The 24,437-nt window shown below is 36.9% G+C and overlaps 1 protein-coding gene across 1 annotated transcript; it reads left to right on the forward strand.

The window, feature by feature from the left end:
- Nucleotides 1-3,741: 3,741 nt before the first annotated feature.
- tmc2a (transmembrane channel-like 2a) lies at nucleotides 3,742-23,939 on the forward strand. The gene is made up of 21 exons (XM_023265984.3): nucleotides 3,742-3,878; nucleotides 5,926-6,130; nucleotides 8,724-8,762; nucleotides 8,864-9,305; nucleotides 11,366-11,521; nucleotides 11,613-11,703; nucleotides 11,784-11,865; nucleotides 11,960-12,066; nucleotides 12,211-12,309; nucleotides 12,548-12,690; nucleotides 13,578-13,725; nucleotides 13,896-14,084; nucleotides 14,178-14,357; nucleotides 16,098-16,256; nucleotides 16,353-16,481; nucleotides 18,591-18,658; nucleotides 20,073-20,312; nucleotides 20,582-20,707; nucleotides 20,966-21,044; nucleotides 22,236-22,347; nucleotides 22,474-23,939. The coding sequence occupies exons 2-21, from the start codon at nucleotides 6,094-6,096 to the stop codon at nucleotides 22,716-22,718; spliced, it is 2,871 nt and encodes a 956-aa protein (XP_023121752.2). The 5' UTR covers nucleotides 3,742-3,878; nucleotides 5,926-6,093; the 3' UTR covers nucleotides 22,719-23,939.
- Nucleotides 23,940-24,437: the final 498 nt, after the last annotated feature.

Here is a 24,437-nt window from a genome sequence, read left to right on the forward strand (position 1 = left end):
GCGAAGTTTCCTCGAACCGGCTGAGACGTTCTGCAGAGCGTCCAGCTGACATCCAGCTCCATGTGACTGTGGTCCCAGCAGGGAAACTGGATCTGCAGCCTCAGGTCACGTTATGACAGCTGCTGCTGATGCTGCTGCTGCTGCTGCTGGATGTTTTCATACAGACACACGTGGACGCCGTCCTCATTCATCAGCACAAGAAAACACCACCAACACAGACGGCCTCCCCCCTCACCACCTCCAGGATTAGTGGAAATAGTCGGCAGTCCAGAGAGAACTCTGACCAGCAGCAGGTTTATCTGGTCAGTCGGTACACAGCAGGTTATTTATGGAGCCTCGCTGTTTCCTCTGGTGGCAGTTTGGGTGTTAATGATCCTGCTTTAGCCACAGTTAAATAGTTTTACTAACAGGTAGGTTACATTATCTGAAAAATAAACAATTAATTACAGGTAGTGTCAGATTTAAAAATGACAAAAATGTCTTTTTCTAAAATCTGCATTATAATGTAAGTATTATATATTATTATTTTTCACTTTCACTAAGTTAGATTTTTTTTTTACATTATGTCACTCATTTTTCTTTACATTAATTTAGTGGTAAATTCCACTGTATATTTGATTTTTTTTTTTTTTATCAGAGATATGTCCCTGATCAGCAACAACATTGATTCTGAAGCATTTTATCATTATTTTTCCAGTGTCAAATTGTAAAAAAAACAAACAAAATAAAAAAAAAAGAAGTCACGTGTAGGATCTTAAGAGCAAAAGTGTCAGCAATAGAACTGCCATGAAAATCTTATATATTATTATTATTTTCCCCTTCCACTGAGGTCGATATTTCAACCCACATCAGACCTGACCATTACAAAATGTTTATCGTCAGGATTTTTAACTTTTAAATGTCATTTTGTTTGTATGGTGTCACTATTGTTGCTTTTTAATGAAAAAACAAACAAAAATATTTATTTTTTTTAGCAGTGTTTGATAAAAAAAGTTACACAATAAGGACCTTAAAAGTAAAAATGTTGTCTTCCAAAAAACATTAAAAAATAAAAAATGCCGTATAAATGTTATATATTAACATTATTTTCCAATTTATTGAGTTAGATTTTAATTAACATCAGTCCTGATCAAAACTACCCGATATTCATTATTTTTTTAGAATTTTATTCCTTTAAATGCAAGATTTTTTTAAATTATTTTTTATTTTTAACATAATGTCACTGTTGCTTTTATGAACAAACACAAAAAATATTTATTTTACATATAACTAGTGGTCAATTCTTTTTCTGATTATCGTAGTCTGAGATATGTAAATAATTAGCCACGGTATTGATTCTGATAAATAGTTTTTTCCTCAGTGTCAGGTAAAACAAAAACAAACAACAACAAAAAAGAAAGCAAAAAAAGTTACACAACTGGGACTTTAAAGACAAAAATGTCCAATTTTTAAAAATGTTATATAATAACATTATTTTCCTATTTATAAAGTTAAATTTATTTATTTTTAAAAAATTTTTAATATAATGCCACTGTTGCTTTTATGAAAAAACATACAAAAATATATTTATTTTCCATATAATTAGTGGTAAATTCTGTATTTGATTATCACAGTCTGAGATATGTCAGCAATTAGCCACAGTGTTCTTTTTTTTTTTTTTAAATCAGTTTCAGATTTTAAAAAAGACAACAAAAAAACTTACACAATTAGGACCTTAAAAAACTGTCATGGAGATGTTATATATTAACATTATTTTCCAATTTATAGCGTTAGAGTTTAAACATCAGTTCTGATCATATCTTCCAAATATTTATTTATTTTCAGAATTTTATTCCTTTAAATGCTAGTTATTTTACATCATGTCAATGTTGGTTTTATGGAAAAATAATTCATTTTATTCATATTTTTTTTATTATTATTATTTGATTAGCACAGTCTGGAATATGTAAATGATAAACAATAACACTGATTCAGATGCATTATTATTTTTTTGTGCAGCGCCAAGTTAAAAATAAATCTCACACTTCAGACATAAAGGACAAAAATGTCAAAAACTGGCCAAAAAATATTAGATATTAATGTTTTTTCCCCGCTTAACTGAGTTTAAATATCAGCATCAGTCCTGATCATATCTTCCAAGTATTTATTTATTTTCAGGATTTTAGCCCATTAAATGCTTTTTAGTTTACATCATGTCAATGTTGTTTTTATGGAAAAATTATTTATTTTACATATAATTAGTGGTAAATTCTTTATTTTCCTATCACAATATGGATATGTCAATTATTAGAAAAAGCATTTATTCAGATGAAACGTTATTACTTGTTCAGTGTCATTTTTATTTCAAGTAAAATGTAATAATATTATATATTATTATTTTTCCACTTTCACTGAGTTTTAAGTCTTGATCATAAGAACCAAATATATTTATTCATTTTCAGGATAATACATCTTAATATTTTTTGCTTTTGCTACTAAAGTTGCTGCTGTCGGATGAATTTCGAAGTGAAATGAGAGCTGTGAAGTCCAACAAATGCTCCATAAGTGCTACATTACACAGAAATAAATCTCTCCACTGAATTATTTCTCCACCTCTCTGCAGAAAAACCACGACTGCACTCAGACAGAGTGAAAGTTGAGCCTCTTCAGTTTACATAACGCTGGTGTTCACTGCAGGTCTGAGGCTTCGACAAACCAGCAGAACAATTCTCTGCAGGAAAAAGCATCTAAAACAGGCTGAGGGGTTTTAATTCAGGGCTCAGCTCCAACAGTCATGCATCATAATGAGTGTTGAGTAATCTGCAGAGAAACGAGGACAGAAGGTGTCAAAGCTTTCACATCTCAGTAATCTGCAAATGAAATATGGAGGCAAGGAAAGGTCAAGATCTTTCAGAGGATGTTCAGGAAACATTTAAAGATCTTGTGCTTTTAACTCAGTAATTTGCATAAGTGGCTGCATAAAAAAGATGTTGATTAAAATAAGAGTTTCATTAGTTCATTAGCACCAGATATGTAAACCTCCTTCTGCAGCGATAAAACAGACAAATCATGACTAGCAGGGTGGTTAAAGTCAGAATACCTGCATCAGTTTTAGACAAATTTTCAGCAATGGTGCAACAAAAAGACAGAAACTGAATTTTTTGTGTGCAAATTGTGTGTGACGCTCCTCCTGCTGTATGAACTTTGATAAAAGAACAATTTTAGACCCAGATTTTACAGATAAATGCAATATTTTATGCCTAAAATTCCTTCATTGCACATTTTTAATCTCACAGGAAGAGTAATGCGCAGCCACACATTTTTAAATCATTACTTAACATTTTATCCTGAACTTAGAATCCTATTATACTTATATATACATGTGTCTGTATTTAAAGGTGGCATACAGAGTTCATGTCAGATTAGAACCGTCAGCGTCATTACTGTTTAACCACTAGGTGGCACAACAGAAACATAATCCCATTTAACATACACTAAGATTAGAACAAAGACTCAAACATTACTGTAAACTCCTTATTGTAATGTAAACAGGGTGCAGAGTTGGAGTAAAATTCTAAAAATCTTGATGAAATTTTCAAAAATGAAGGTTAAGCCCATCAATAAGGACGGCTTCAGTGTGAAAACTAACTGCCACGTTTCCCTGTACTGTGTATTTTGATGTTATTATGGTTTACCGCCACTAGAGGGCGCTGCGGCGCTAGAGTCAGCCTTTGTATGCTGAGTAAGAGGTTAATTGCGCCAGAAGAAGCGATCTCTGCGAGAGAAAAGGAAGCATGAAAAAGCTAAGACAAAAGGTTAAAACTTTAAGAAGATTTAAGATAAATAAGAAGAAAGAAGAAAACCCAGGATAATTCCTCTCTCGGTACTCAGCCAACGAGGTATTTTGTCCGTTTTATTTTGTAGTAGTTTTATTTTACCAATTGTCTTTATTTGCTAATTGTTGTCTCGTCTGTGTTTTTTAGTTTTCACGGTGTAATTTATGAATCTGTGGATTCAGTAAATTCGTCAGTCTTGTGTCTGTCGGTACCTGGAGGAATTATACTAACTTTAAACTAAGCTTTAAAAGGTGTGACTATAAATTCTACTTAATATAGAATGTTTGATAGATGTGCGGTCAAATTAAAACACCATCTAGACTTGATATATTAACATTTTTTATGTTATTCATGCATGAAATATTGATTGAACAACATCTGATGGTGTTTGAAGACAGGGTCGTTAAAAATGTTCAAAAACAAAACATGCAAAACAACCCCAAAGAGACACACAATGACCAAAGTGAGATTATAAGCAAACAACAGGATAGGTAAGTGGCCAAAATGTACGAAATAAGATATAAAATGACCACAAGGACACCAAAAATGTCCTAAACAATACATAAAATGACAAAAACTAGATACAAAATGATCAAAGATACACTCAAAATGTCCAAAAAGAAATGCAATTTGACCCAAACAAGATGCGAAAAGTACTGACTGTCCAAAACAAGACATAAAATTATATTAAAAACAACCACAAGGACATAAAAATGACCAAAATTTTAAGAACAAGATGCAAAATGACCACAAAAACACCAAAAATGCGCAAAAACATGGTGCAAAATGACCCCAATGAAACACACAATGACCAAAATGTGATTGAAAATAATCATAAGGAGCTCTAAATGGTCAAACTACCAAACAAGATGTAAAATTACCACAAGGACACAAAAAATGTACTAAATAAGACATTAAATGACCAAACCCAGATGCAAAATGGGCAAACATACACTCAAAATGTCCAAAAAGAAATATAAAATGATCCAAATAAGTTTCAAAAGCACTGAACGTCCGAAACAAATCATAAAATTATCTTAAGAACAACCACAAAGAGATAAAAATTACCAAAATTTACAAAACAAGATATAAAATGACCACAAGGTCTCCAAAAATATCCTATACAAAACATAAAATGACTAAAACCAGATGTAAAATGTCCAAAGATACACTGAAAATGCGGAACAGGAAATGGAAATTGGCCAAAACAAGATGCAAAATGATAGTTTTACTTCTGGCACTGATGAACTGTAAGCTCGGAGTATTTAACATATTCATTAAGCTCGAGTTCTATCTGTTAAACTTCTGTTTTTGCTGCCAACAAGTGGCCAAAACAATCAATTAAATTCATTTAGAAAAGATGGAAAAGGACTAGCAAAGAACCATAGCTCACAAGCCATATACTCTATAGAAAATTATATATATTGGTCCAAAAATGTTTCAAATAGCAGCAGTAATGGAGGATCTTAGATTATACCATCAAATACAATCAGTTTGTTGACCAGCTGTGTTCATATTCTGTAAAGTAAAGCATCACCTGGACTCAGCACAGGCCTTAAAGGCTGCACTTATCTCACCTGTGGGAACCGACAGGCGTGTAATGGAATCATTTAAATGTGAAAAATGAGCTCTACTCTATTATTTAATGAGGCTCGGAGGTGTCGCTCTGCACGGTTTCCTGCACAAGTCGCTGTCAGTCTGACTCCTGTATCTGCTGTATTCCTATTAAACACAAAAAAAAACGTGTCGTCAGGTCAGATCAGGGGATCCACTGATGAGCCTCACGCAGAGAAACTTACACCTTCATTAAATCTTTAGGCCGTCTGGTCTTCTGCTGCCGTCTCCAATAACAAGACGAGTGAGAGTGTTTCAGGCCACTTTGGATGTGGTTCTTTACGTTCATTTAGGGAACAACCATTCAGCTAAATGCAGAGTAAAGCCTCACTTCACCTCTTAGAATCATCTTAAATCTGATATTAACTACTGCTGTGACCTCCAGCTGTTTATCATCACCTCCATGTGGATAGATTTAAATATAAACGTCCCAGCTCAGGGAGAATGATGCATCTTTTCTGCTTGATAAGTCACAGGGATCACCTTTGCTTTCCAGAGTTTGCTGCACCTGTCGACAGCAGGTCACATGCAGCAGTCGTCATAGTGACGGCGATTTCAGACACCTGAGTCTGGTGCTGGCTGGAAGCCGAGGCAGCCGGACGGATGGATAGTTAGAAGGTAGAAGCAGCAGAGGACACCAGGACAGACATTATTTTTATTCATCATGCCGAGGAAAAATGATGCAGCAAAAATGGACGAAGGTGAGCTGAAGATCAGAGGACTGGAGGAGTTGTTTTTTTTTGTAGATTGTAATGATTTAAATTGTGGTTTTGTGTGCAAAACAAGTTTGTACAAGGAATTTCTGTTCTAAAATGCACATTCTATTGACTTTACTGTGGATTTAAACTCCGTTGTGAGCAGTTATCATCTTAAATCAATGCTTAAACACCAGAGTTGTGGAGTCAAGTCATGGAACTTTGGCTTTTTTTCCACTGCAGGACCAAAGTGTTACTCAGTGTGTAGCTGCCATTAAAGGGTCTCCTTTAGGTTCCATTGGTTTCCACCAATTAATTTGGGCTAACAAGACCGGGTCCTCTATCTAAATGAATGGGGAGAGAACCTTAACAGCAATTTCAGTGGTCACTGGGACATAAATAATGCATGTCTGCTAAAAACGTTGCATGACTTTGCACAAACAATAAGGTTTAAATTGTGTGGGGTTTTTTTCACAACAGGTTATGCTTCCACTATTTATTCGACAATTTTACATGACTAGGCTTAAGTTAGTGCACAAGATGATTGGCTGGATGTTTTTCGGGAGAGAAGACTGCCATCTTTGGTATTATGGAATTCTCCCACCAATTTCTGTTTAAGATGTTCTTTAATCCTCGTGTCGTCCTACGGGTCAAAATTGACCCATTTCAAAGTTTGAAAATGTGGGAAAAAAATATATTTTCATAGTGAAACTTCTGATGTCCACATTTTCAACTTTTTTGGGAAATCTTTGAACAGTTTTTGGTGGGAAAAAAGAAATGCTAAAAATGCTTCTTAAGAACATTCACAAAAAAATGAACCAAAATCCAGGGAATTTTGCTGGATTTTTTTCATTTTTTTGTGAATGTTCTTAAAGAAAATAGAAGTTTTACTGATATATATGGAATCACTTTAGATATTTTTAGGATTTCTTGGGAAGATTTTTGCTCATTTTTTGAAAATATTTTCTTGCCAAATTTGGGGGATTTAAAAAAAAACTTTTAAGGGGAACTTTTAAGGAATTATTGGAATTTTCTTCCTGAAGGTTTTGCAAATTTTCAGAAATTTGGGGAATTTTTTTTGCTGATTTTTTTTATTTTTTTCAGACAAAGAAACAATATTTTTTGGTGCCTGTTAATGAAGACAACAGGAGGGTTGAGTGGTGAGTCCATCCCCTAAAGCACCTCCAGCCAACACAGTCTCCACATAATTACATTCCTATACAACTAAACTGAATTCTGAAGTATGTTTTGAAGGGAACATAGTTTTGTTTTTAAATAAATGATAAAAATAATTTCTGACCTACCACATGGCGGGTTAGATATAACCTACAGCACAGGTACAGAACCACTGAGTGGAACACCAAACAGCTGCCAGCCATGACTAAGATTGAATTCTCCCACGTTGAATCGTGGAACTCTGGAGTGCGATGGACCATCTCAAGTCTTTCTGAGGCTCCAACAAAAGCAAGTGATTACACAAATCAGGGAATTCAGTAACTGAAGGACCTCACCAAGCAAACAGGAACTCTCTGGGTGACCTGACACTTTCGATCCGTTTGACTCTTGCACTCGAGAAAGACGTTACTTCTTCAAAAGTTGTAACCCATCCAACACCCAACAAGAAAGAAAACTGTAAATGCAATGACAACAGTAACACATCTGAGTTTACTCAAGGCGTTGCTTTGCGGTAAATGCTAACGACACTTTGCTAACATGCTCACAGTTGCAGTACTGACATGTCCACCGTCTTAGTTTGGCATGTTGACAGCAGCAAATTCAGAATACATTAATTTTGAAGAATTACTGCATCAACAAAGTTATTACAGTTCATTATGATGAGAATAAGAATCCAACAACCGGAGATGGTGAAAAGTGGTGGAGTGAGAGAGATACTGACATTAGGTTTAGCTTTTCAGCACAAGGGGTTGCATGAATGTCTACTGGAACAACCCCATAATCGACCATTTCAGCCTTTTTGTAGCGATTTTAACTCAGAATTTGCCAAAACAACCACAGATAGTAGTTGTATTACTTCAGTTTTATCAGTATGTAGGACATAGAATAATAGACGGCTTATTCTTTTAACTCTAAGGGTGAATTTTAAGTTGGAAATGGTGATGTTTATAAGGACAAGACTACCACCCAAGAAAAAAACATTGGGGGAAAGAGCAAGAACTTGCTTGTTTTTCCTCTCCAAATTCAACCAATCAGCGTTTGTCTTTGAGTTCAACCAATCAATGTTGAGACACAGGTCTCTTAGAAGTATACCTTCCTTGGAATAGTTACTTCTTTCTCCTTGAAAACAGCCCTAAAAGTGGTTCTACAGGGGCAGTTCTGCACTTCAGGCTTCTCTCAAACCACAAGAAGTTCCTGCAGTGGAAAACAGTCGATTTCCATCTCAAGAGCCATGACTCCTTCAGTAGACCTAAATTGGTTTGACAAAATTGGACTTTTTGGATGCCAAACTACTGAAATCTCTTTGTGAAATGCTCACTGTTGAACAGGATTCTAATACAAGATATTATATAGATGGATGTTCTCAAGGTCTGTTGAACACGCTGAATATTTTACTGTGTTTATTGTGTTTTTCTACCTTCAGTTGGGATAGAGATAGATGGGGAGGTGAGCGACAGTGATGGTGAGTCAATATATATCAGCATTTCACGAAACAATGAACAGTGGAGTCTGATCAAATGTCTAGAAGATCAAATGTGGTGCCAAATGTGCTCTATAATGTAGACGGTGTGGCCCAGAGGAGAAACAACAGGAGGCAGGCGGCTGGAAGAGGAGGTGCAAAAGGACGAGGCCGAGGCAAGAAACCAGCCAGCGATGAGGAGGAGGAGGATGACGAGGAGGAAGATGAAGCTCCCAGGGGACGAAGGGGAGCGAACAAGAAGAAACCAGCCAAGAAACGTGGTGATGATGACAGCGAGGACGAAGCTCCGAAGAGGAAACGAGGAGGTGCAGCCAACAAGAAGAAAGGAGGCAAAGCTCAGGACAGTGACGAGGAGGACAGTGATGCTCCGAAAGGACAGAAAGGAAGAGGGGGGAAGGGAGGAAAGAAAGGAGGGAAGGAGGAAGAGGAGACCAAGGGGAAAAAGGGAGACGCCAAAGGAAAGGACAAAGGCAAAGACAAGGATGATGACAAGGACAAGAAAAAGAAGAAAAAGAAGGATGACAGGTAGGAAAGAGGAGGACAAAACAACGTCAGATACAGTAAACACCATATTTTGACTTAAATTACTTTAACAATATTAATACCAATGCATACAATACAAATACACTAACCTGTGATCTCTTACCGAGTCATAATAGTAGTTTATAAACCACTATTGAGATACCGCACTTTTAAACAGTGTTAATTGCACCACAAATGAATGGATGATGTTAGCTTAAATATGACATTTTTCATCTTCTATAAAGTTTCAATTCTTTCACCAAATTACATAATAATTTATGAATTACACTGACATACCTTGTTCGGAAACCTTACCCAACATTTATCGGCCAAAATGAGAAAGGTTCATCCTCTGAGGAGCATGAAAATGCTCAATAAATTATCCGTCCGTTAGACTTTGATATCTGTTATGAATTATTACATGTGTCTCCAGCAAAACCTAGCAAACTTTTGCCAATATTTAGTGTCAAAAACACGTGCATTTCTTAATAAATTATCTATGCGTTAGAATTTGATATCTGTTGTGCATCATGGAATGTGTCTTCAGCAAAAATGTTTGGAAATCTTTCAATTGACATTTGTGCTTTGAGAGGGATGCTAGCAGAAATCAATAATACATTTTTGAAACAGGGTTATCATCTGTCAACCATGACTTTACCCCAACAAACTGGCATAGTATTCACAGTTATAGTTATCAAGATATGTCTCTAAGCACTGAAGTGCTAGACAAACCAACAGACTGACCTACATTACTAATTACACAGCTACCAGGTCAAAACCATTAACTGGATATAAAAGATGGACGTAGCCAACATAATGTCACCCACTATGTTTGAAGACTACCATTTTGAAGCCGTGAGTTTGGAATTTAGCTCTCACTGCCTTGTTTTTGGTGAAAATGTACATGACAAGCAAGAGCTGGATCTGACTGAAAACCACAGAACACAGAAATGACTTGACAAGGCAGCCATGCCCTAAAACGTACCCTGATTTGTTGGCAATTTTACGCTACATATGGCAATAATTTACTAAATTAGCATCTTTCTGTATTGAAGAAGATTTGAAACTAGGGATTGCGACCATAAACTCAACAGGAAAAATTGTTTACTGAGGTAAAAGGTCAAGTGTAACCTTCTTGTAGGCTTCTGTACAATCTGCCTTCTCTTTGCAATCCAAGGAGTCGCCCTCTGCTGGCTGTTAGAAAGAATGCTAGTTTAAGTCACAGATGCATCAATTTACATCAATCTTATGCCGTCTTTGGCCAAAATGGTATAAATGCACTAGTAATTAGCTATCTTTCCTATCTGATGTTTCCAAAGTAGGAATCTGGGGTAATGCCTTAAAATGAATCAATGTCTACTAGCATCTTTTCATCACTGGTTGCACATCTCTGGGAGTTTTTTAGTTTTTAGGTCGTGGAATTTTCTACCAATTTGGTCAAAAATATCTCAAAACCTATATTAGATGCAATGTTGTTAAAGAGTAACTGAACGAATCCTGAACGTTTAGTTTTAGCTGAACTTCTCGTTGTGCTCTTGTGATGATATCTCTGTTGGGTGGGATTCATGGATTTATCACAAGAGTTGAAATCAGCGCCTCAGTTTTCCAACCAATCAACAAAAGGCTGTGAAAACGCTGATGGGACATCTAGAACTGCAAAACAGGGCTGGTTTTAATATTCAAAATCCGAATTTTGAATCCTTCAAGGTTATTTCTGAAAGTTTCCCAGCTGTAAAATCTGTCATGTACATCTCTAGTGGGGAAAAAAAAAAACTAAAAGCAAATAAAGAAAATGGAGAATTTTGTGGCTCTGGTTCTCCTGAAAATATCCATGATCAATGATCCACAGCTTTTATGCTACATTCATTCATCCCCAGAAGATAAATGTTTGGGTATTTCTTGTGCTTTTCATTCCTGTTAATCATTTCGAGATTTCTCTGAATGGATTTCCTGACTTCTATGTAGGGAACTGACGACTTACAAATAGGTTTCTGCATTGAAATCTGTGTATGAACTCTATGAAACCTCACTTTATCTTCTATCTCTGTCCATTTTTGTTTTAGTTCATCTGATTCCAGTTCAAACTCGGATGAGGAGGAGGAGTCCATGTCGGAGGGCGAGATGGCCCGACTGATGGAGGAGGTGGAGGAGAAGAAGAAGCTGATCGCCAACATCAGGAACAAGCCGTGGAGGATGAAGCGACGGCTGACACACCTGAAGTCAACTCTCTCACAAGCATTCAAAACTTCTCATGCAGGTAATATTTATATTTGACTGTTTTACTGGGTTCTAATAAGTGTTTGTTCACAGGGAGGCTCAGGCGTTCGTGGATAAGTTTGAAGGAGCTTTGGGCAAAGGAAAAGGCAGGAAGTGGTACGCTTATAAAGTGATGATGACGAAGGTGAGGCACAGAGTTCAAACTCTCTCTGCTTTTGTGTATTTCTGCGTTCTCCTGCTATAATTTTCTCTTTTTTGTCTCAGAAATGGATCAAGTTTCAGAGGGATTTTGAGAACTTCAGAACAGCCTGTATCCCCTGGGAGAGGAAGATCAAAGAGGTTGAAAGTAAGGTTTCTATACACCATAGCTTTGTTTACAGAATGAACAGCGGCACCCTATGGACAGATGTTGAATTTAAAAAATGTGTCAATGTCTTCAGGTCACTTTGGGTCATCCGTGGCGTCTTACTTTATCTTCCTGCGCTGGATGTACGGCATGAACCTCGTCCTGTTTGGCTTCACTTTTGGACTCGTGGTCATTCCAGAGGTGAAGTCTTTGTAATCCAGTTTCTGGGGGTTAAATACATCAAGAAGAATGAGGATACACTATATGTTTTTGGGCTGATTGCTGGGAAAAAGCTTATATTTGCATTTCAAGACCATAAATAAAATGAATAATTAAATCTTGCAGGTCCTGATGGGTCTTCCATATGGATCTATCCCCAGGAAGACGGTACCCAGAGAGGAGCAGGACACAGCTCAAGACTATTCTGTCCTCATGGACTTCAACGTGAGTCAAATATATGATGAATATAAATGTTTTTTTATGATTATCAAATGCGTCTAAATACCCTGATTAATATAAACTAGACTAAGGATGTAGTTCCTACTATTTTAGTACAACAAAGAGTCCATAAGTACAGAAACTAAGTTGATGTAGCTTCTAACTATGGTGTGCAAACCAAGCAAAAAAACATGAGTGAGGACCAACGTAAAGGAGAACATTAACAGCTCTCTTTCTCTCTCAGGGATACTGCAAATATTCAGTCTTGTTCTATGGGTTTTACAACAACGAGAGGACCATCGGTTTGCTGAAGTTCAGGCTGCCTCTGTCCTACCTCATGGTCGGGATCGGTACATTCGGCTACAGCCTGATGCTCGTGATTCGCACGTGAGTCTGAAGAACGGCAGCATCCAGCTCAGGGAACTGAATTTGTATATTTACCTTTTAGATATTTGCTGTGAAAGAAGTTCAGAAAAATGCAAGAAAACAGTTTGCTTTAGCTACATCAGAGCAACGTCAGTATTCACATTTTCAAGTTTGATTTCTTGGATGTTTTCACTAAAAATGGAGGATAGTTTGATTCGTGAAAAATGGCTTTCTCTGGAAAGTTCTGGTAATGTTTTCATTGGAAACTTTAATTTAGTTCCCTAAATAAAATATCAAGTTCTCTAAAGATGCTCTTATAATGTTCTTAAAACAAATGTTGCATAGAAAAATGTCCCTCTTATTTTATCATGTGAAATCATGGCAACGTTTCATAGAACGGTGTTTTCAACAGCAACATCCCCAAAACATACCAAGAATATAACAGGCACAATGTTCCACCTTCAACCTTTTGAGACCTTGATAACATCTTGAAAACATTTTTTGAATTTTAGTTTAACAATTTTTGTTATTATGTAAGATAGTCAGACAACATCCTTCAAGCATCCTCTAAATGCTAAAACAGTTTTATTCCAATTTTAACCTCATAGGAACATTATCTGAAAATATAAATATCCTTAAAAAATTCTCGAACATTAGATTAATATGTTTCCTTTCAGACATTATTAGAACTTGTATGTAATGTTAGCCAATGTTGTGAGAATGTTCCCTGGAGAACCATGTCGTAAGTGGATAATTTATACATTAAAGGTAAACAAATTTAACCAGCAAATGCAGACATTTGGATAGAATGACTGCAGTGGTTTAATTTTTGCTTAATTGTGCAAGAAACAAGATTATTTTAGGATTGTCTGACCTCATAAGGATGTTTTTGCGTGTTCGTTTGTCAGAATGGCCAAGAATGCTGATGTTGGCGGTGGAGACGGAGAGGAAGGAGAGTTCACCTTCGCCTGGAAGATGTTCACCAGCTGGGATTACCTCATCGGCAACGCAGAGACTGCAGACAACAAGTACGCCTCCATTACCACCAGCTTCAAGGTAACCACAGCAACCTTACAGCCCATAAGATGCTCAAATATCTTTATGCTTACGAAAGTGTGCTGAATATACCTTCCTTGCATGCTATATTTTTACCAACCAGTGGAGCTCATGATGGTGAAAGCGTGCTCTTCTAACAGTCAACCCTCTACATGTTTTGATAAGAACAGGAGTCCATCGTGGACGAGCAAGAGAACCAGAAGGACGAGAACATTCACCTGAGGAGGTTCCTCAGAGTCCTGGCTAACTTCCTGATCACCTGCAGCCTTGGCGGCAGCGGCTACCTCATCTACTTCGTCGTGAAAAGGTCTCAGGAGTTCGCCACCAGGGACGACCTCAGCTGGTACGAGAAGAACGAGGTAAAGATGCTTGTTTATTGCTAAAGCTCTGTTTGTGTGGCTTTCACAGATAAAAATATGTGAATTATTGGTGATTTTGGGCTGTTTGTCCAGCTGGAGATCATCATGTCTCTGCTGGGTCTGGTGTGTCCTCCTCTGTTCGAGACCATCGCTGAGCTGGAGGACTACCACCCTCGAATCGGCCTCAAATGGCAGCTTGGACGCATCTTTGCCCTCTTCCTGGGAAACCTCTACACCTTTTTGTTCGCCCTGTTTGATGAAGTCAACACCAAGGTATGTGTGAGTTTGTCTTCTCTTTCCAAACTGTCCAACTGGGCACATTTTCCACAGTTACGTTATGGTAAGTCTTGTTTTTGTTCCATGAGTGGCTTAAGGATATTGACCAATCAGTTTGTCCAAATCATATTTTGGTCCAGAGTGAGATACAAAAACTAGTGGACAGAAATCTATCGAGCTACTGTAAATACTCATATTTAATTACCAGTTTTCCAGTTTTTACCATGTCCCAAATACTCAAATTATTTCCAAAATGAGTTAAAAAATGTCTAAAATGCCTTCAGATGTGTCCAAAACAAGCTAAAAATGTCAAAAATGAGTCAATTTCTTTCCAACATGAGTTCTAAAATGACAATTTTTTTCCCAAAACAAGCTAAAAACTGTCTAAGATGACTCAAATCGTTCCAAAACAAGTAAAAAATTGTCCAAAATGGTTAGAAATATTTCTAATGCAAGTTAAAAATGATCTTAAATGACTTAAAATTTGTCCAAAACAAGCGAAAAATGTCCAAAATGACTCAAATTATATGTACTTCATCATACATCCATCAGACCCCAAAATTTCAAGGTGCGCACATGACATTTTGTACATTTAAATGACCATGTTCCTTCAACTTTGGGTTAAACTTTTCTAACTTCACTTCTGTATTGTGGACTGTAATGAACATTTTGACAACTAGGGGACTCTCGGAAAATGCTACAGACTACTTTTATCCATAGACTGAATATGAAAAATGGGCGTAACCTCCTTGTCTGAAAAGGAAAGCCAATGAAGTGACCTAAAATAGCATTCTTTTTAATGACCAGCAGGGGGCGACTCCTCTGGTTACAAAAAGAAATCAGATTGCAGAGAAAATGACCCTGTTTCTCACTTAATTTAACATTTTCCTAATAATTTTATGGTCTCAATTGCTAGTTTCAAGACTTTTTTAATGCAGCGTGGTGTATATTTTGTAAATTGTGGTCACATTTAGAGAAAAATAGATGATGCAGCTGGTTAGGTTTTAGCGTGAGGTTATTATGTGGTTAGCAGGTTGATTTCGTATTGATGTACATAATCTACTAGAGTTCCCAGATGTACCCTTTCTGGTTATGTCTGGTTGCAAAAGAACAAGATGGTGAGGGCCAAATACCAAATGCGAGGTTTCAAAGTCCACAAATTGATGAATCACCAATCGGTGACGTCCTTGTTGCTAGACTCTGTGGTTTTACCAGAATTCATCAAGCCCCAATGAGATCCTGCCTTCAAGCCTGATGTCATTACAGGTCTGGACTAAAACTCTCGATCTTAAAAGTTAACCACAGATGTATAAAGAAAGATGGCATTGCCGCTGCCAAACATCTCCTAGTGGTCATTTGTGGCATTGTAAGTGAAAGAAGTGTGCAACCAAAAAAGCTTTTCCCAAAGGCAGTTATAAAAGAGTTGCCCTTTAGTCTTTCTATCCATAAAGACTCCACAGTTGGAAAACCTTCCTAACACCTAGAAAAAATTTGTTTTTTTTTATACTGTAAACAAAATTTAAAGCTTATAGACACAGAGCATGTGTATGAAAGTAAACCTGGAAGCTACAAACCAATTGTCTGTTGACTCAGAAGGCACCATCCTTGGCATCCATTATCAATTTCTCCTTAACACATCGATGAATTTGACCATCTTTTGACCACCTTTCCTTTGTTTGCTGTATCTGTTTCCTGTAAAGAAATATTCTGGCTGATTAGCGTCTTTGTTCCCTTCAGCTGGAAGAAGAACAGGCCATAAAGAATGCTTCCATCTATGCCATGAAGGAATACTACGCCAACTACTCACGTTTGGTCAACGACAGCGAGGCCACGCCTCCACCGATGAACCCGGCCGATGTTATCAGAGGACCCTGCTGGGAGACGGCCGTCGGCATAGTAATGGAAATAAAAACTAAGCTTAAACACCTAGATACAACACTAACTGCTAAAGAAGGCATTAGATAGCACTAATGATAAACTGTGCTGTTGCAGGAGTTTGTGAAGCTGACGGTGTCGGACATCCAGGTGTCCTACCTCACCATCCTGATCGGTGACTTCGCCAGAGCCGTCATCGTCCGGTTCCTCAACTACTGCTGGTGCTGGGACCTGGAGGCTGGATTTGTAAGTCCGTCAGCTGCTGTGATTTGAAATCTAATGTGGATATGACAAAGAAATAGTCCACAGCTCCTCCTTTTAGTGCTCCTCTTAGCAAGTCAACACTGCAGAACAGGCCTTTTTGACAGGACCGGTTCAACATTGACAGAGGATTAGGAAAAGCACGGGTGTTACTGATAAGACTAACAATGATTCTGTTCTATTCAAGCGTCCTAATGAGCCGTGACAGGGTGACGGCGAGCCAGCGTTTACAATGGAAGCCTGAAACTGAAGCAGCTAAATGGAATTCAGCCATCATTCATTTGGTTCCTTACACTTGAGCTTTGCTGACAGGCCAAAATGACTTCTATTGAATTTATCAGCATATATAAAATATGATGTATTTTCAAGTATTTAATGTTATGTTATGATTTAAACATTCTAAAATGACTCAAAAAATGTTAAGCATAAGTTAAAATTGTTTAAAATGCCTTAAAATTTGTCTAAAATAAGCTAAAAATGTCCAAAATGACTCAAATTATTTCTAGCATGAGATAAAAATGCTCTAAAATTACTTGAAATTTGTCCAAAACAAGCTAAAAATGTCCAACCTGACTCAACATATATCTAACATGAGTTAAAAATGGTCTAAACTGACTTGAAATTGTCCAAAACAAGTACAAAATTGTCCAAAATGACTCAAACTATTTCCAATACCAGTTAAAATTTGTGTAAAATGCCTTAAAATTTGTCCAAAATATGCTACAAATGTCCCAAATACTCGGATTATTTCCAAAATGACTTAAAAATTGTTTAAAATTACTTGAAAATTGGCCACAACAAATATAAAATAAAAATATCCAGAATTATTCAAAATATTTCCCACATTAATAATATTTAAGTGTCTGTGCTGTGGGCTGCACAGTGGCGTAGTGGTTAGCACTTTCGCCTTGCAGCGAGAAGATCCCTGGTTCGCGTCCCGGCTTTCCCGGGACCTTTCTGCATGGAGTTTGCATGTTCTCCCTGTGCATGCGTGGGTTTTCTCCGGGTACTCCGGCTTCCTCCCACAGTCCAAAAATATGCTGAGGTTAATTGATTACTCTAAATTGCCCGTAGGTGTGAATGTGAGAGTGATTGTTTGTCTCTGTATGTAGCCCTGCGACAGACTGGTGACCTGTCTAGGGTGTCCCCTGCCTTCACCTGAGTCAGCTGGGATAGACTCCAGCCCCCCATGACCCTAGTGAGGATTAAGCAGTGTATAGATAATGGATGGATGGATGGATGTCTGTGCTGTTTAGAAATATTTCACTGGATCATCATGTGACCATGTAAAAATCCAGGTTCGATTTTATATAATGCCAGTAAAATTAGCATTGGTTGTACAGCTAACCTGACAATAACTGGTCAGAACTAAATTATTCTTACATTAACTTTATTAGCTGCAGCTGTCTTGTCTTGATGTATAACGTCTTTATAGACTCGCTACCTTTTAAAGTGGAGTAGCACAAAAAGGCATTTTAAATCACTATTAATCATGTTTTATGAAATGAAGTATACATGTTCTAAGTTATTTTTTTACAGCAGCCATGCAGACATGAAATAATAGATAAACATAAGTTTCACTGATCACATTAAATAATGTTCTATAACTTAAAGCTTCATTAGTGTTATTAGTAGTGTCTTATTTAGTGAAAATGGCTGCTGTGGAAAAGTTCAATTGTTTATTTGTCTTTTGTTACATCCTAAATGTGTCAGAAATCTAGAAATGCCTCTTTCTTCTTCCTATAAAACATAAAAATACTCAGTTGATTTCAGTGTCGCTTGTAAAATTTTGTACTTTGGTCAACAAAAGCCTGCAAAACTAACGGAATCCCATCAGCATTGGACTTTGTGTTTAGTGCTAATTTACAAATATCAGCATACTAAAACTAAAACTAAGATAGTGAACGTACAGCAACAACAATTCAGCCTCACAGAACCTCCAGCACGTCTGTAGCTGCCTCTTAAATCAATAATCACTGGAGAAATATGATATCCTTATTTGTTTCTGCAAACCAGTTCTCTCCCTGCTGACCCGAGGACTTTTTAAGTAATTTTATCATTCAGGGAGTAACGATCGTCTCTGGTCTCTTTCAGCCGTCGTACGGAGAGTTCGACATCAGTGGAAATGTTCTCGGACTCGTCTTCAACCAAGGGATGATCTGGTACAGACTGTGTTTACACTGAGCATGCTCAGTCTGCGCTGTGTGTTTACATGTGCAGGTGTGTGTCGCTGCATGGATCCGGTATCACTGAGCAGACAGACGGAGTCCACAACTCTGCCAGCGATGGGCTTCAGGTTGCACTGGACCGGCTCTGCATGGCTTCATTATCAGCTCTATGAACGGAAATAGTGTCACTGGTTATATGATACATTTAGTAGTAGGTCACATTAGTGTACACTGTATTGTTTTTTCTTTTGAAAACAACTTTATTACTTAAGTTACACCACATTATATTATATTCATATTTATAATTTAGCTGTTTTTCATTACAAACATTCATATAGTGGCTATATTTTTATTATGGCTTGTGGACCTAATAGATATATTCATGAGAATCAGGTGGCAGATTGTGATTTAAGTTTATCAGCAGATACAAAATATGATGTATTTAAAAGTATTTGACAGGTTTTCAATTTATATTTCTCTTAACAACTTAGAAACAGTCCAAAATGACTCAGTTTATTTCTAGCATGAGTTAAAATTTGTCTAAAATTACTTGAAATTTGTCCAAAACAAACAAAAATGTCCAAAATGACTCAAATTATTTCCAACACCAGTTAAAAATTGTCTAAAATGACTTCAATTTAGTTCAAAACATGCTACAAATGTCCCAGATGACTCAACTTATATCCAGCATGAGTTAAAAATTGTCTAATGTGACTTGAAATTTGTCCAAAACAAGTACAAAATTGTCCAAAATGACCCAAATTGTTTCCAACACCAATTAAAAATTGTCCAAAATGACTCAAATTATTTCTAACATGAGTTAAAAATGGTTTAAAGTGACTTCATTGTTTTCCAAAACAAGTGAAAAAAGTCCAAAATGACTCAAAATATTTCCAATACCAGTTAAAATTTGTGTAAAATACCTTACAATTGGTCCAAAATAACAAGTGCAAAATTGTCCAAAATGATTCCATATAATTATAACACAAGTTAAAAATGATCTAAAATGACTTAAAATATTTCCAAAGTAAGTTAAAAATAGTCTGAAATGACTTGAAATTTGACCAAAACACACTAAAAATTGTCCCGAATTATTTTTTCTCCCAAAAAGGTGCATTTTCCTTTAGTCCTGAAAATATTAAACTATCATGTTGCCCCACAAAAAGTCAGAGTCCTGGAGTTGAGAGACTCTGCATTCAATTTAATTCAATTTCATTTATAGAGGGCCAGTTCACAACACGTCATCTCATAGCACTTCACATAGTAAATTAGTATTATTAATTATTGTGTCAGGTGTTTTATGATAAATGGAACTTCTTCCAGTGACTATGCAGTGCTGTCATGCCAAGTGTTGTACAGGAAAAACATCGTTTCACAGTAAAAGCATCTTAAATATGCTTGGTTTCAGGATGGGAGCGTTTTATGCTCCAGGTCTGGTCGGCATCAACGTCCTGCGCCTGCTCAGCTCCATGTACTACCAGTGCTGGGCCGTCATGGCCACCAACGTCCCCCATGAGCGAGTCTTCAAGGCCTCCAAGTCCAACAACTTCTACATGGGTCTGCTGCTGCTCGTCCTCTTCCTCAGCCTGCTGCCGGTCGTCTACACCATCATGACGCTGCCGCCTTCGTTTGACTGCGGGCCTTTCAGGTAGGAGCAAGTACAAAAGTACCTAAAACGAAATAAATGAGAGTCTGTAGAGATGAACAAGAGCTAATGGGGTTGTTTCAAATGAAATCACTGAGTTTTAAGATTTATTTCATTTGAAATATTATTCTAAAAGTTCACAGATACCATTTTAAATATCCATAGTTTGTGATTTAAAAAAAACCCAAAACTTTGAAGTACATCAGAGATGGTTGAGCACAAGGAAACTGATGATTTGTTGAAACACAAGTGTGACTGAGTTGTCATCACAGCGGGAAATCAAAGATGTTTGATGTTGTCATGGAGACGATCGACCTGGACCTGCCGGCCTTCATGGGGACGTTGTTCAGCTACGCAGCCAATCCAGGACTCATCATACCGGCTGTACTGCTCATGGTGTGAGTGTGGACACAGAAACACAGACAAATCCCTTTCATTTTACTCATTTTCTATATACATTTTATAAACTCTGATGACGGCATGTTGCACATTCTTATGTAAGTCTCTCTGGACAACAGAAATGTTCTTAAAAGTGCCAACATGAAGGTGCAGTTTTATAAATAAATTGCTGTTGCTGTGTCAAGTCAGCAAGTTAGACTCTCAATGTTGTCTTTGAAATCACTGAAAACACAAAATCTGTCATCTCTCCTCTCTAGACTGGCCATCTATTATCTGAACTCAGTGTCTGAAGCCTACAAAAACTCCAACATGGAGCTGAAGAAGAAGATGCAGATGGTGAGTAGATAGAAATAATATACAGAGTGGTGATGCTTTACAACTGCACATAGCTAAAATGATATAAAAAATACTATTTCACCTCCAGGAACAATCATTTCAGTTGGACATTTGGTCAGGTTGAATGTTTTTTACCCTTACATCATTACAAGGCCAAGATTTATTTTTTTGTCCTGAAATTAAACCATTAAAAACCAACGATTCCTGAATACCATGATTTCTTCTACAGCCTCAGCCTCAAATTTTTTCCAACAGGAGGTAAAAATGGTCTAAAATGACTGAAAATATCCCCAACACATTTAAAATGGTCTAAAATGGCTTAAAGTTTGTCCAAAACAAGCTAAAAATGTCCAAAATGACTCAAATGATTTCCAAGCTGAGTTAAAAATTGTCTAAAATGACTGAAAATATCCCCAGCACCACTCAGAAATGGTCTAAAATGACTTAAAATTTGTCCAAAACAAGCTAAAAATGTCCAAAATGACTCCAATGATTTTCAAGACGAGTTACACATTTTCTTAAACGACTTGAAGTTTGTCCAAAACAAGCACAAAATGGTTCAAAATTACTCAGAATATTTGTAACCGAAGTTTCAAATGGTCTAAAATGCCTCAAACATGTCCAACACCAGTTAAAATAATCTAAAATGACTTAAAATGTGTCCAGAACCAGCTTAAAGTGTCCACAATGACACAAAATGTTCCCAACACTAGTTCCAAATGGTCTAAAATGGCTTAAAAATAGTCCAAAACCAGTTCGAATTGTCCAAAATGAGTCAATTTTTTTTCAACACCACTTAAAAATAGTATAATATGATTCCAAATATTTCCATCACCAGCTAAAAATCATCTACAATGGCTTAAAATGAGTCCAGAACAAGTTAAAAAAAAAGTAAATATGAAAATATCATGTTGCCCCACAAAAGGCCCTAGTAATACAGTTGAGAAAGAAATGTTTTTTTCCTGTTTTGCATCAAATACCTCATTAAAGGAACCGTTTAGTAACTTCTACCACATTGGTGTTGGTCTTTATTTGACTTTTTGTCCACATATCACACATGAAAACCAAAGCCAGCAATAAATAATCAAGCTAACATGGATTTTCTATGCATCCAAACCCTGTTAGAGCTTATTTTTGGTGCCACTGAGCTCCAGTAACTACTAAAACACATCAGTGTTTCTTACTATCCAGGCTCGAGATGAAGAGAAGAACCGGAGGAACAACACCGACAGCACCAACCAGGTCATGAAGGACCTGGAGGACCTGCTGCCCAACCGATCCCTGGCTCCTCCACCAGAACCGGGTCGGTTTCCTCCCGAATGCACCAAAACATGGAACACTGAAAGACTTAGTTGGTCGTGGAACTAACATGTTTCCCTGGAACTCTAGAGATTGAACCGGGTTAACACTTCCTTCTCTATCCAAACAGAAAAACCTCCAGAACCGGAGCCGAAGCCGACTAAGACCAAACCCGGGGCGGCCGGTAAAGGCGTAAACCTGCAGAAAGACGTGGCTCTGGCTTCACCCAACCCCAACGCTCGAGGGCCGGTGAGTCGAGCACCAGGACCGAGAGGACCAGGACCAGGACCAGGACCAGGACCTGGACCTGGACCTGGACCTGGACCTGGACCTGGACCGGGTCGAGGCCGCGGCAGAGGGCCTCCTCCGAGATAACAGTGTGAGAAAACTTTACTGTAGGTTGTTTTTATCCCTCAGAACTCCTCTTAGAGAAGCAAAACAGGTCTAAACACATTCAACAGGCTTTTCTCAGATAGTGGTGTTTAAAAAGGACTTTTAAGAGGTTTTCATGTTTCCTGACTGGCATCAACAACAAGTATTTTTCTTTAAACTGTAGCCTGAAGTACAGTTTTGAAACTCATTGCTGTAAAAACCTCAATTTTGTCTTGAGCAACCTCTAAAGTCCAAACAAAGACTGTGTTGATCTGTGTTTTCTAGGTCTGTTGGCACCTTGTTGGGCCTTTTGAGAACATTTATGACCCAAATATAGTCTTTTGGTTCAAGCTTATTCATGAAATACAAGGAGAACTCGCTTGTTTTTTGTTTTGGCTGGTAGGTTTCTGTTGAAATCTTGTATGAGGATGCTTTAAATGTGATTTTGTAAGCTAATATTTGGTTTCCTCCCTCTCACAGTCTTCATTAATGAATGGTATTACCTCATTTGTCATGGAAAAACTTAACCAAAGCAACTTTAAATTAACCTTAAATTAAGATTTTCTTGTTTTCGAGGTTAAAGATGAACTTTTATTCTGACATTTAATGTTGCTCAGGTTCTTTATTAGTTCTCAGTGTACATTTTGAGCTTGTATGAGCATTTTTTAACCCTATTTAAATGTGAAGTAAGCAATTCCTGAGAGAGTTTGTAGATATTTGAGTGTTGTATTTTCATGACAGCGACACAAACAAATGGACTACAAGTGACGAAAAGTGAAAAGTTCCAGCCGTAAGTTCATGAAAGTGGATGTTTTTTCTTGTAGTTGAAGGAAATCAAACGTTAGAATATAAAATGTCATCAATTTTATGAAAAAACGTGCTTAAAGTGGGTCATCGGGCAATTTTTAAGAAAAAAATTGAAGTTTTTAAGAATTTCTCAGTAAATATTTGATACATGAAGCTAAAACCCAACAGTTAAAGTAAACAGATGAAGCCAAGCTAGTTATTCAGTAATTAAATGTCAATTTGTTAATAATATTGAACACATTTCCACACTGTTATAAATTTGGTTTGTTCATATTCTTCACGTAAACACAGTTTGTGGCTACGACTGATATTCATTCTCACATTCAGTCTTTTTTGATTTTTTTCTAACTTTTTCTTACTTTGTAATTCATTGTATGATTCTGACTTTCCAATAAAGAGTAAAATCTTTTAATAACATTTGCAATACATTCATTTTTATTCATTTATTTCTCACAGTGGTGGAGGAAGTTTTCAGATCTTTCACTCAAGTAGAAATACTAAATTCTAATTTGTAGAAACACATTTTTGATCTGGACATTATGATATCAGCCTTTCCTAGGGCTCATCCTGTGAATTAATATTTTTTTTCTGGGATTTTTACCAGATATTATGTGTAACGTAACAACCAGGAAAAATCGATATAAATAACTGTAAAATGGGAAATATCTGTAAATTAACCTTTTTGCTCATTTAAATAGAGAAAAAATAGCGGAATTTTACAGTCAGACGTCGTAAAAGAACAAATTACCATTTGTAATGTGGACATTATTGACAGTTTGGACTATTTTTAGGCTTAACATGTAAATTATTACTTTACCCTGGGATTTTAGGAAGAATTTACCAAACAGGATAATCGGTAAAATAGCAGTTAAAAAAATGATTTACCAGATTACCACTGTAAAAATATACATCATT

This window comes from Amphiprion ocellaris, chromosome 17, assembly GCF_022539595.1.
Source record: "Amphiprion ocellaris isolate individual 3 ecotype Okinawa chromosome 17, ASM2253959v1, whole genome shotgun sequence".
In the NCBI taxonomy this organism is placed as follows: domain Eukaryota; kingdom Metazoa; phylum Chordata; class Actinopteri; family Pomacentridae; genus Amphiprion; species Amphiprion ocellaris.

What these genes read in the sequence shown, in the direction of transcription:
- tmc2a (XM_023265984.3), top strand. Translation starts at nt 6,094, where the DNA reads ATGCCGAGGAAAAATGATGCAGCAAAAATGGACGAAG. An exon ending in CTGTCCTCATGGACTTCAAC is followed by an intron (nt 12,310 to 12,547) that starts GTGAGTCAAATA and finishes TTTCTCTCTCAG; the next exon opens with GGATACTGCAAATATTCAGT. An exon ending in CTGATGCTCGTGATTCGCAC is followed by an intron (nt 12,691 to 13,577) that starts GTGAGTCTGAAG and finishes TTCGTTTGTCAG; the next exon opens with AATGGCCAAGAATGCTGATG.